Consider the following 13,633-nt stretch of genomic DNA (forward strand, 5'->3'; position numbering starts at 1 on the left):
TTTCTGTAACAAATTATTTGTGATGTGGGGGAGAGTGAATCCCAACATGGAGAACCAGGGAATGTTTTGTCTGCCTCCTACCCTTCCACCTGTCCGGCTTGATTGTACCTGCCGGTGGAATACGCCCTCTAAGGGTTAGCTCTCAGGGTCATTGGAGTATGCAGGCCTCTCCACCACGTCAAGGTGACAGTCCAGGAGAGTTGCATTCGTTTATTTTTATTCATTCACCTCTATTAGCCCATTGCTGAACTTCCGTTGTCCAGAGTCTCATCGCCTACACCCAAATCACTCTTAAACATTTGAGTCTAGGTCTCTTGCTGTTGATTTTTGCTGTTGTCTGGGAATTATGACAAAAACAAAACAGAATAATTAATTGTTTTAAAATAAATTAAATGCATAGATAATACTTCTAAAATGAATGTATTGATCCACACAATACACCTTCAAATATCTTGGGAACAATGCTCTGTGCAGGTTGTTCTTCCTTCTGTCCCACGGCCTGGATGGTTAGCATGTCGGTTCTTGCTAGAAAAGCCAAATAGAACTCCTTATTCCAGATAAGTACTAACATAGCTGAATAGAACAACCTTAAACACATTGTTTACCTCCTTTGGACATTTTCTTGGAACAGATTCCAGCCCTCGACAAGAAACTGTTCCATTGTTCCACTTCCTTCCCCAGAGTTGTGCCAGCTCCTTCCTGATTCCGTCCTCCCCACTTAATCTTAATTTACATCCCCCAAAATGTTGACTTAATATTGCAATTATGTCAACAACAAACATCTAAATGGGAAGCCTTGTAAAGGACTGAAGCTGGAAATTCTCTTTCAACAGTTTAACAAAGAAAAACTTACCTCGCATTTCAAACGATGTGCCTTTGCATGCATGACGGAAAGAAGTGGCTTCATGTCTAGAAGAGTGGCGAGCTCTGGACAATGAAGGCAAACTTTGGTTAGGTATGGACAAAATTTGCAGATCACATCCGTACACATGAATTGTTTGTTCCTGCTGCCAGACAATTCCTTCTGCAAGAACAGTGGGTATGCAAATATCTCCACGCATCATGTTGAGGCTCCTCAGAAGTATTCCGTGGCGGCAGACGGCAACTTCGAGTCCCTCTTCATCAAGTTTGTCGTTTGTTTTCCTTGACTCTTTAGCTGCTGTGCACTGGGATGCTCCACATAGCCCTTTTCCATAACCCTATTCCATAACCCTAGACAAGTAGAAGAGTATAGGTCGAAAAATGAAAAAAATAATTGGGGGGGGGGGGGGGGGGGGGTGTTAACGTGACAGTGGTTAGGTTTTTAAAACCTAGCTGAGGGCGCTGAGCTACCCCCTGTGTTCGCTACAAAGGAGATCAGAAGTTGGAGACTGTCAAAAAGATGCACTTGTAAAGTGTGTTGCATTTCTGAACAGAGGGAGTGGTGTAACGACCCTGGACTTGAAGAGAGAGGATTACCATCTCTCCAAAGTGAGTTTTTTATTGGAATAGTGTATAACTAGTCTGCCTTTGAGTCAGATGGCCCAAGACCAGTCCTATTTCACAGATTAGAAGATCCACAGTACATGTTTAGTCTTTGTGTGGACATTGTTCAAAGTCAGACATCCTCATCCTTGCAGATAAATACACCATCAAAGAATCCTTTGTCATCAGCCCTTGAAAGGATACATGAAATGCATTATATATGACATATGAAATGTAAATCAACCTCAGTAACTGATCCTGGGGGACACTTGACAATGTTGATAATTCATTTCATTACAAACTCAAAACATTTAAGCTAAAAATGAGCTCAACTGCATTTGAAAACTTTCACACTGAACAAAAAAAAAAGGCAAACCTTGTTTGGATTGTTTAAACGATATAGAATAGTGTTATTTGATCAATTATGAATAGTTTTACCTACCCTTTTTTGAATCGATACAGTTTCTTGTTCCCATCCACTGACACTGCAAGCATGCTGGGTGAACAGGCTGGGCAGTCAAAGTACTGTATAGCACAGACCTGATCATTTTCAGAGCGGCAGTACGTCCACTCAAAGAAGCTTTTTTAAAAAGTGTCCCCACAGAACATTCCGTTCTTGTAAGGAAAAATACATATGGGAAAGACATGAAATAACTTACAACAACACTATAAACAAAACATATTATAATTCACTATGGCTGACTGGATTTGAGTTAAAGCAGGGCCAGTGCATAGCATTGCCAGCAAAGCAGGTGAAAGCAAATGCAAAAGTAGGATGAGTACTTATGCTGTAAAAAACAGGAAATATTGGATGCAAGAGGGGCACAGATAAGGGGCATGGCAGGACAGTGGTGCAGGAGGCTAACATACTGCAGCAAGAGACCTGAAGTTAACAGTTGTAGTACTGGAAATAAAGTTATATTACAAAGTGTTGAAACAAAATGTAACATAGTTAACTTGTAGTCATACATTGGTAAAGCTGAGTATAATTTATTGTTACCCTGCCAAAGAAGTCAGTTTGCTGCTCCAAAACCCACACAAACGCCAGACAGACATTCCTGGGGCTAACACTTTCAGCTCCTCAAGAGCTGAACAGATCTACCAGTTATATGGTGTCACAGTTGACAGTGGCAGGCCAGTACCCATTCTTTATCAGATCTGCCAAGTTTGCTGTCCAGGTGATAAGACAGGTTGTGCAGGTCAGCACAGGCACTGTGACATTGTAGCGACCTTGAGGGAAAAAGAAGAAAAAAAAAAGTACAGTCTTAATGTTGTTTTACATTGCATTGCTACATCACTGTTTGGTTCTTGTAGATATTGCACATACCATTTATTCCCACAAGGATGATATGTTTCCCAGGGCCAACATGGATGGTGCTAGTCAGGCAACCACATATCACCTCTGGTACGTCCAATGGTAAGAAACAATCTAAGGATAATATTTTACACAACAATAAACATGAATACATTTTAACTTTGATACAATACATTCAGCCGCAAAAAAAATATAAAACACCCTGTTCATGAAGTGCATATTTGCCATGACTGTGGAGAGATATGGCTGTAGTTGGAGGAAGGGGCAGGTAGAATCCCTCAATCATGGACTCTCTGTTGTGCAAGGGGAACGTTGCATGTGTAGAGACATCGCAGTCCTCGAGGGTAAAGCTGTTTCGGCAGACAGTCTCTACATCGCAGAATAGCCCTGTTCAAATTGTATGACTAACATATTTTCTGAGAAGCATGCTCTGCAGCCAGCAGAGAATCTACGATCTCAGGCCTGGACTCCCTTCACCTATCCTGTGAGAGTTCCTTCCTCACACTCCAACTGTGTGATGCACCAGGCAGAGCCGGATTTGCACACTCCGTGTCTTCTAAGTCAGCTAGGAGGATGTTCGTTTCTCGATGAAGTATTGCTTTTTTGAAAACACAATAAAAATGGGAAAAGGATTAAATTAAGAATATTATATAATTAATCTATTAAAAACGCACATAGGGCTGTAAGTAAATATATCTCTGCACAATCTATGGTGTGACAAGCCAAAAACCTCAGCTTTGATTCTACAGTAAATTCAATTACAGGGCAAACCAAAATATTGATAATTAAGTCTAAAATGTAATATCACACAATAGAACTTGATCCCATCATCTAATAGAAATTCTGAATGTTCTTAAAAATAGCAAAAACACACTGGGTGTTCAAAACATTCTCTTTCCCTGACAGAATGACCAGGTGAAAGCTACATCTGTATTTTGACAGTGATGCAACATTTTAAAATGTGCCTCTATTCTGCACAATTTCGAGATGAAATGTTTGATATGAGGTTACTGAAAGATGAGAGGAATCTGTGTGGGTAGCTGGACAGGTAGGATGACTGACAGTGAGGGTGAACAGGTGGTCAGGTGACAGAGGAATGGATGAGACTGAGGCAGGAATTCCTTTAACCATGAAGTGGTATATTTACTGAGTAGTCTGTGCTGCATAACAAAGGAAACAGAATAACGTGTATCCAATCAAATCCATCATCACAAAGATCTAATAACAATCATTCATTATCATCATTTAGGGAATTCAACAATCCAGTTCATTAATAAGTCAATAGGAACCATCGGTGAGCAATTTAGGCTCGTAACTATTTATCATGAAAGAATACAAACAGTGATCGGTTATTCAAGCTATAATCGCTATTAGTTGGATATCAGAGCCGATCAGTTCAACAAACAATGACTTTCTTATTTCACCCCTTCAAGTGTCATGTGTACACGTAATTTCATTACATATTAACCATACCAATTGCATAATTGGCCTATTATGATCCGTAGGGCCGGAATCATTGACCATTCACATTACACAAAACGTTTGAAGCGTGTGCTCCAAGCCGCGCTCCGTGATAACAACTTCAAACAACAACTGATGGCCCTCTCTCCCGATCCCAACATATATAGTTCAGATGAAAGTTCAGATGAAAGTTCAGATGAAAGTTCAGATGAAAGTTCAGATGAAAGTTCAGATGAAAGTTCAGATGAAAGTTCAGATGAAAGGTAACAGAGTCGGTGGACTTACGTGGATTCATGGACGCACAGAGTGAAGGAAGAGAAAGCAGCGCGATCAGGCGATGGTGATTTACTCCTTTTATGGAGTGGAGATCTGTCGGATATTTCCACCTGACCTAATTAAAGCGCCCCTGGCCCAGCTGAGTAAATGGCAGTGAATTAAAGGATTATTCCACCAACTCCATGGGCTTTTTCTACAGTTACAGTACAGAATACAGTACAGAATGTCACCTTTTAATTCATGGTATTTTCAGAATTGTCTGATTTACCGTTTAGGAATGAAAGCACTTTATATATGTCTAGTTCCCCCCCCCTCCCCATTTGAAGATTTTAAGTATTTGGACACATATCACTTAGTGGGTTAAAGTTGTCAAATGTTTAGTATTTGGTCCCATATTCATTGCACACAATGACTACATCAAGATCTTCTATTCTTACTTATAATAAAAGTGACTACAAAGTCACATATTATTCACCATTCAGTTCCTATTGGGCACAATATAATCTGAAACACAACCAAAACAAGCTGTAAATGTGTCCAACAAGTTTGTAGATTCACAAGCTTGATGTAATCATTGTGTTCTAGGAATATGGGCCCAAATACTAAACTTCTAACAACTTTAATATATACATGAAATGTGTCTAAATACTTATGACATCGTCAAATGGTGGGGCAAGTTGTATTAGTCGTATGTACAGGATACTGATGGTAACACCATCTAATGAAATGCTTACTTGCAGGTTGCTTCTCGACAATGCAATTGAAAATGCTGGAGTATAGAGACAAATTCAACATTTTAGCATCACTGTCCAAATAGTTCTGTAGGGGAGTGCAAGAACATCCTGGCAGAGATTTTTCCTGCACATTTCCTTGAATATGAAGCAATCTGCCATTCCACGTTATGGAATTAGTCTTAGTTGAATTCATTCAAATCCACTATTGGAATGTTTACACAGTGTCTTTCCTTTTGCAACCACTGCCTGTAATTGTGGAAGCGCAGTATAATTCAGTAACACCAAGATGACCCCAATTTTGACAGTGAAACAATTTAAACATAACTATTTCTTCATCAATGCTAAATACTGGAGTGGATTTCAATCCATTGGTCCTTGTCTCTAAAATAAGATATGCAATAAAGGATTAGACTTAAAGGGGCATTCAGAAGTTGATAGACATTTTTGGACTTATATTAATAACATGTACTCATTGATTTTTGAAGATTATAATTTATTAATGCCTCATGAGTTTAATTCAACTGTCATAACCCATCAGAACCCAAAATGTAAGCTTGTTTTAGTCAATGTTTGCAAACAAAGTAAATACAAAAACAAAACACTGTATAGCCTTAAAACATGGTTAAAACTATTATTTGAATAACATTGATGGTAAATTATTGCATCCATAGTTCTGTCTATAAATTGAAAGTGGTTACATTTCCCCAACCCCATCACTCAGCTTTTAACCAAAACAGAAGAGGGGAGGGTGCTTTGTTATTGTCTCAACTACTGATTACGGCTTTAATAAAAATAAAAATACAATAAATTATTTAAGGCCACTGAATAACAAGGAATTGTATATATTAATCTATTCAATCGCTCATCAATACCTGATTCTTCCTCCTCAGTGACTGGCCCAGAAGGTTGCACTAGTCTGGCTCTTGGTATGCTGGCCCTAGGAGCTGAAAAAGTATTAATATAAAGGTTTTTAATTCTAAAGATTTGTTGGAGTTCTGACTCTCCTTTCATTAAATATTTATTTTCGTCAGAGACAGACAACAGTTAGAGACCGGGAAAGATGGGATCAGACCTGCATGTAATGTATTATGTGCTGTGGGTAGATGGCACTAGACCAGCCTATGGCACGGCAACAAACGTTTGATATGCTATGATACAGTATGTTTGAAAGGAAAAAGTCAGATCAGGGACCAATAAAATTAAACACAGACGGGATGAAATTTACCTATAGAAGTGGATGTAGTTGCCTTCCTGGTTTGAGGAACAATCTGTCCTCTCTCATCCCTTTGTCTCCATCTGAACCTAATCCCTGGAGGCTTGTTTGTCTTTTCTTATTTTCCTAAAAAGTGCATTTCAATCATCATGGCTGGCCCACTAATAAAAGTCTCCCACAAGCATGGCTTGCTTATGCACATATGGAGCACAAGCAAGACTTTTATTTTCACATAAGGTGAAGTGATTTGTCAGCTGAGGAAAGACACCTGCAGTAGACCCACGTTCTGGCTCACTCACACAGCCAACATGTGTAGAAGTTCACAAGGATGCTAACAAGTGCACCCTTGTGCCTCATGCTCAATGGGCAATATCATTGATGACTGTGATCAGGTCATATCACGGAGTCTACATGTAAATGTACATTTGTGCCATGTGGGTTCTACTTTGACAAACAAAATGCAATGATGAATCATAACGCTGTGGTGCTGGGGTTGTGTTGGGAATATTTCTGCACGTATGGGAGCTAAAGGGGTTACATTACCAGTAATGTACGACTTGTTACATGGGTTGAGCTCCTCAGCCAGCCCTTTTGCCTCATTAATGGCCTCTTCCAGTTGGGCTTGTGGGTCCTTCTATTGGTTGAGCTCCTCAGCAAGGCATTCTGCCTTTTTAATAGCCTCATCCAGTTGGTCTTGGGGGTCCTCAGAGGCCATACAATCTCAAAAGAAACATAAAGAGACCATTTCCAATCATAGCACATTCCTTCACATAACCTCCCCTCTCTATGACAAAAGCTGCATGTCATTGATAGCGTGTGTTTTACTATGTCCTGCACATCACTAAAGAACTTCATCCTCCTCCACATGCAGACTAACTGATCTACAAATCACTTGGCATAACAAATGCATATTTATTATTACTTGCAGATGAGTCAGTCTGTCACCATTTACCAACAATGCATTATTAGTCAGTCACTTTCCTTTTCATGATGTTCTATGACATGTGTGCAACTCCGGTCCTTAAAGGCTACAGTGTCTACAGGCTTGATCAATTTAGATCATTGACTAGTTAGGACCTCCTCTCACCTGATTGTCTGTCTTGACAGGATTTCATCAACTCCTTTACATCCCTCCTAGGGTCCCTCTCTCCTCCTTCCAAGGAGAAGTCACAAGATGAAGACAGATTAAGTGGCAATGTGTATTTCTTTGAAGACGCAAAGAGGAAAAAGGTGAATGTATATAGCCTAATGTATATGTGGCTAAAATAATAATTGAGAATGATATCCAAATATATGCAAGTAATGCAACAAAAATATCCACACATTCTAAGTTGTGTATGGAACTTTCTTTATTCACCTTAGTTACGTAACCTTCCTTACTGGTTTAACACGTTTTTAAAACCAAACACTTTAACAAACACAAAACAAATGTGTATGCATGCTGTATTTCTTACAACAAGGCACGAACTGGCGACCTACCCGTTATCTGTCCAGGGTCCAGACATCTGGTGTGCGCGAAAAATCTACAATAATATATGTCACATGACCGGATGAGGTAACCATTCTTGTTCTTCTTGTAACTTTCCGGTAGGCTACAAGCGTTCTGGTGTTTTGCTGCTCGTCCCAGGTCGAAGTAGGTGTTGCATTTGATTTATCGCTCTCATAACCGTAGTTACAGCCCAGTGGAAATCCAAAAGCTTTCTAGCTATTTCGCACTGACGGTAATTTGAACACAAGAAAGTTTATAGTGAAAAGGTGCTTACACTCAGAGCCATGTATTCACACTCAGCCAGCTCATAATAACGTTACAATTCCACCCCAGCCTTATTGCAGGTTAACGTTTTGGTCATTTGGTTGGCCAACAATATTTTAAGACTACAATGATCGCATACATTTCCTAAAATGTTATAGGGAGAGAAAAAAAGATGTGGTATTGATGGACAATGGCAAGGCTGCTATTGTATTTGCAGTTACATTATGGTCAATGAAAATGGTTTACACGTTGTTTTTTTTAAATAAGAAATACATGGAACTACAACAGAATAATACCATTAGCCATCGTGCATTGCTTAAATTCATTCTATTCTGAAAAGTATGTTCCGAAAAATCGAAAACAGTACAATAAGGCATACAACAACAGTATTTTAATAGGGATTAAATAAAGACACATACATATACATATATATATATACATATATACACATACATATATATATATATATTTAAGGAGAATATATAGAATATAACGAAAATATATATATATATATTAAAAATAATAATAATATAAAATATAGGCTATCGCATCTGCGGATGTTGCGTCTATGGCTTGTGTGTAGCCTATTGGTTCAATTTGTGTCTTTTCTCACGAATTACACCACACAAAAATGCACAAAAACGCACGAAATCTGCTGAAATACATTATATGCACGAATTGGTTGTGAGGTTGGGCTGGTTAACTTAGTGGCGATTTTAGCATGTAACTCTTGGTGGGGCAACAAAAATGAAAGTGGGAAGCATGCCAGCAAAGCTACTACACGTAAAAACAGCTGATATGGCAGACTTGCTTAAACAAACGTGGTTTCTACTGACAATTGAGATGTACAAACTATGACATAAAGGGACGACAAGCGGAAAAGAGCAAATCCGTAATTTCGATAAAGACATTAATGAGCAAGCGACGACGATAGTCAATATAACAATTTGTTCTGCACTTTTGAAATGTACAGCGACGTGTTTACAATCTCGCTTTGGAGAAAATAGACCACATTATTAGGGTGAGGCACATGAGCTACTGACAGCTGTCAACACAACATACACGAAGTATTATTTTCTTAGCTACAGTATACATTTCTCCCTGGCATATTACATCATTTATGCAGCAGCATACAATACATTTTTGGACATCAAAGTCTGGCATTTTCTGGATTTAGGGTGGGAACTGGTGGGGGAAAAACACAAACAAGCTAACGTTAGTGGTTTCTTTGCAACGCTTGCAGTTAGCCTCTGATTCCTTCCAAACGACTCATTGTTGAATTTGCGATTTCCAACTAGTTGTGTAATGTTTACGTACAATGGCCGACGAACACCGACACATTTTATCTATAATTTCTCTTCATTATTTCTCATCATATGACAAGGATTAAAAAGGATTTGCCAGTAGATTGTGGAGTTGATGACAACTGATGATGACTGCTAGCTAAGACTTTGAAAATAAGATGTTGACATGACCAGTCCAATCAAAGCTACTGTAGATATAATGTGATTTGATGTCATTCTATCTGTGGCCAATGACCTTGAGCCTTCTTGGATGGGCACTTCTAATATAACTCTAGTCGAGCTCTAACCTTAGAATTGGGGATGACATACTGTCCCATGAGTGACAGAAAACTGAGCCAATCAGGCGCAAAGCTCTGTATTTTCTGCTGGCTGCCCCACCACCACAGAAAGCTCTGATCTAAGCTGAAACACCTGCATTTTGGAGCGGCCTTACTCAAGAAAGCAAAAAAGAGACCAAGTTTGTATGTGGGCTTTATTAACTCAATTACATTTATTTTTTTGGCATTGTTTGCAAACTGATATGTGACACGGATTAATGCCAAAATAACCTTCAAAACAGGCAAGCCCCCCCAAAAGTGTGGTGCTCTAAACTGACTGAAGGAGGAGTTGCCACTGGTGTTACTCAATGAATGTGTTTAAAGGTCCAATGCAGCTGTTTTTATCTCAATATCAAATCATTTCTGAGTAACAATTAAGAAGGCTATCCCAAAAATAGCTTCTTAGCCAAGAGCAATTTCTCAAGTAGGAATGTTGCTTGGACTGTGAGAGTGGTCTGAGTGGAGAGGGGGAAACTTAAAACTAGCTTTTATTTGCAAACTCCATCCCATGAAAACAAGTAGGAATTTCAGGCACTTTTCAAACCAGTCTTACACTACAAGGGAATAATCATAATTTTCACAATTTCACATTATTATTTCAACCTCATAGTGTGGAAATATATAAAACACAGAGAAATAACGTTGCTCATTGCACTAAAATTATTTATATGATTTTGGTATGACCCTTAAAAATGTACTTAAAAGTTTGACTTAGGCTACATGGGGTTTTAGTCCAAAAACGGTAAAAGCATTTCTTGACAGTGGATTGCAGTAATTATTTTGTAAGGAAACCAATATATAAATATATAAAAACAAAGAATATAAATATATACATATTGTAATGAAACAGGTAGGTCGTCACAATATATAAATATAGTTAAGCCTATATATCCCTTTAAGATTAGTCAATATTTGTCCACGTTTTAGGAAATCATTTCGATTTCAAACTGGAAGATATGTAGCTCTAGGTTTAGGCCTGTCTCACTAATTTAAACCCTCTGATGGCCTAACTACACTCTAAAAAGAAAATGTTCCTGAAGTATCCTTCAGAGGTTCTTCAAATTGAAACTGTGGGGGAACCCCTATAAGCTCTTTGAATGACCTTTAAAGGGATAACATTTTGAATAACCTTTTGAATAACCTTTTGGGGTTCAGTTATTCTCATGAATAATAATACGCATAACAATAACAATAACACTATATTTTAGTTATCAGTGTTTATTATGACTTTAGTTGCAAAGCAGAATAAAAAAATCTAAATATGAGGTAAACTCTCAGCTGAGCCCCAAGTCTAATGGGTTTATCCTCTGGGGTGTTGATGTTAATGTGTTGATGTATCCATAGCCAGAATGATTTTTCAGTGTATGGTAACCGAACAGGTTTCCTTTTATATTCATCAGAGGTGTAGGGAGGGAGAAGTCTGAATCTCCAAAATAGTAATTATACAGATGATTAACGAAACAAGCACACCGCAGAATTCATACACTCTAAAAATGAGGGGTTCAACAAGGGTTCTTCTAAGATACCCAAGGTTATTTGAAGAACCGTAGGGTTCTGAAAATGGCCCCCAATAGGTTATTCCAAGAAGGAGGCATACAAAGGTATGTCTATTGGTATGTTATGCAGATCACATTTGGCAACCTCTTTCCTTATCTCATCAATGAATACCCCATAGGCCTCTAGATCATGGACAAAGTATGTTTATGAAAACCATCATCAAAACAGTTTTTTTCATTCACATTCCCTAATTTTTAGAGTGTAGAAACCATGTGCCATCAGTACAATTGCAGAAGAACGTTTTCCATAAAACAGAACACTTCAAAAAGATAAACGCTTTTAAAATGATGTAATTATTTTCAGCCTAACAGACTGGAGTTGGAGTGTCGTCTCTCTTCAATATTGATGCTGTCGAGTGATGCTCTAGTGGTACTGTCTGCCAAGAGCGGACACAACGACAGACAGGAACTTCTGGAAGGCTTCCTGAATATCAGCACTGAAAACGGCGGGACCGAGCTTGGCTGCCACGCACACGGTGATGCAGTCGGCGAGGAGCTGTGGAGAGGGGACGGTAAAATAATATTGGCATAAACTACATCGGCTCCCACCGCTATTTAATGCATAAGACTATTTTCTCCTAAATGTCTCGAAGGAAAATTGGTCATATCTTTAAAAAATAATAATAATAATTGTATGAAGCACAAAATAGTAGGCTATATGTATTTTCTGATAACGTTTAGTACTCACCCTGAAGTTATCGGGATCCACGTGCAGTTTCTCGGAGTGCATCACACTCAGGGCAGTATAGGCGTTTTTGATGTCATCCAGGTTCTGCACAGCTCTGTCCAGTCCGTGCATCACGGTCTTTCCGTGCTTGGCCACGGCGGGGTTACCCATGATGGCAGCGGGTGTGGACAGGTTGCCGAAGGTGCTAAAGTGCCTCTGAGTCCACGGAGACACGATCAGAAGTCTAAACATGAATAGAACAGGCTGGCATTAAAATTACACTTCACAATCAATATGGTCTGTATCGCTGAAATGTTTTTAAATAATGATCATGTGGTGGCTGTGTTTACTGTTCTAAAATGTGATTAGTTAGGCGGGTTAGCCACCCTTACTTACATCATCCAAGAAAATAGAAATGCATATTCCAATGAAACTGATTGGGATCAAATGGTTGGCATGCATGCAGCAGGGACGTTTCACCTGTACTACGCGAATAATTATCATTATCATCGACAGTGATGATGGCCTAATTTATAATAAGGTAGATCTAATTTGCTGTTTTAATATTTTAAAAATGGAACATTTTCCTTTAGCCACTTACAGTATGTGTAGGCATAGGCAATCATGCAGTTTGGATGATGCGGTGTATGTAGCCTAGATTCTATCCAATTGGCTTCATGATGGTATGTGTGGTCAACTGATAATTCTAGCAGCGTTTTGATTGGACAGCATCACTGCGCTGCTTTGAGACAAGGAACTCAGCTGGACAAATCAAGAAATCAATCAATGTCAGATGTTTGTTTTCACTGGATCTCCGTTTGGATATTTGGTTACAATTAGTCTGGGAAATGTTCTCATGATCATTAGTCTAGTAATTGAAAGCAACGCAGATCTTCGATACGCACACACGTTAGGTCTACTGTATAGTCTACCTGATGAGATTCCCTGATGTTTTCCTGAACTTTCCAATACTTTTCTGATGCATGTCAGTCATTTAGCCTACACTTTTCTCATAGGCTAGTCATTTGACATATTTTATACTGTTTAAAAATGTCGTAAGGCCTACGTCGTCTCAACAACAATATAGCTGAAACCACTATTGGCTTCATTGACTTACTGAGACTACTTGCTGATAGATTATTTTAAATATTATTGTAACAGTAGGCCTACCTACACAATAACCTCATATGGCGTTACTGACCACAATCGATTGAATTATTAAGAAGTGTTGATACATTTATTTGGCTTTGGGGAGAGCACAGCGCATGGAAGAAAACAGCGCTGCAGAAAGGGGTCCTGGAAATGATGCAGAGAAATTGAAATACATTTGCCAAATTATATAATTAGGGTGAGTATTTGTAAAATGTGACACTTTCAGAACATGTTATTTACAGAACACCTTACAGAATCCTCTCATTCTCTTAACACCTGACACGATACCATTCTAAATAGCTTACAAACTCTTCTACACTATACAAAATACAAAATAAAGAGACCACATTTTTGAAGTCAATACTGGCAAATTGGGACACCTTGATTGGCAAAGTGGGACACTTAATTCTTTATTGTAAAT

General features: G+C 38.7%; 1 protein-coding gene and 1 long non-coding RNA gene across 2 annotated transcripts; both read right to left on the reverse strand.

Annotated features, from left to right (window-relative positions):
• Window positions 1-566: 566 nt before the first annotated feature.
• On the reverse strand, window positions 567-4,558 carry LOC106601069 (uncharacterized). Its single transcript, XR_006769190.2, has 4 exons — window positions 4,526-4,558; window positions 2,792-3,377; window positions 854-2,694; window positions 567-723 (listed from the first exon to the last, which is right to left on the reverse strand). It is a non-coding gene; the product is annotated as an uncharacterized LOC106601069 (long non-coding RNA).
• A 6,963-nt stretch (window positions 4,559-11,521) lies between these two features.
• Window positions 11,522-12,327, reverse strand: LOC106601051 (hemoglobin subunit beta). The gene is made up of 2 exons (XM_082973696.1): window positions 12,082-12,327; window positions 11,522-11,889 (listed from the first exon to the last, which is right to left on the reverse strand). Exons 1-2 carry the CDS (start codon window positions 12,310-12,312, stop codon window positions 11,758-11,760), a joined length of 363 nt encoding a protein of 120 aa, XP_082829822.1. The 5' UTR covers window positions 12,313-12,327; the 3' UTR covers window positions 11,522-11,757.
• Between the last annotated feature and the right edge of the window lie 1,306 nt (window positions 12,328-13,633).

This window comes from Salmo salar, chromosome 03, assembly GCF_965601325.2.
Source record: "Salmo salar chromosome 03, fSalSal1, whole genome shotgun sequence".
In the NCBI taxonomy this organism is placed as follows: Eukaryota; Metazoa; Chordata; class Actinopteri; order Salmoniformes; family Salmonidae; genus Salmo; species Salmo salar.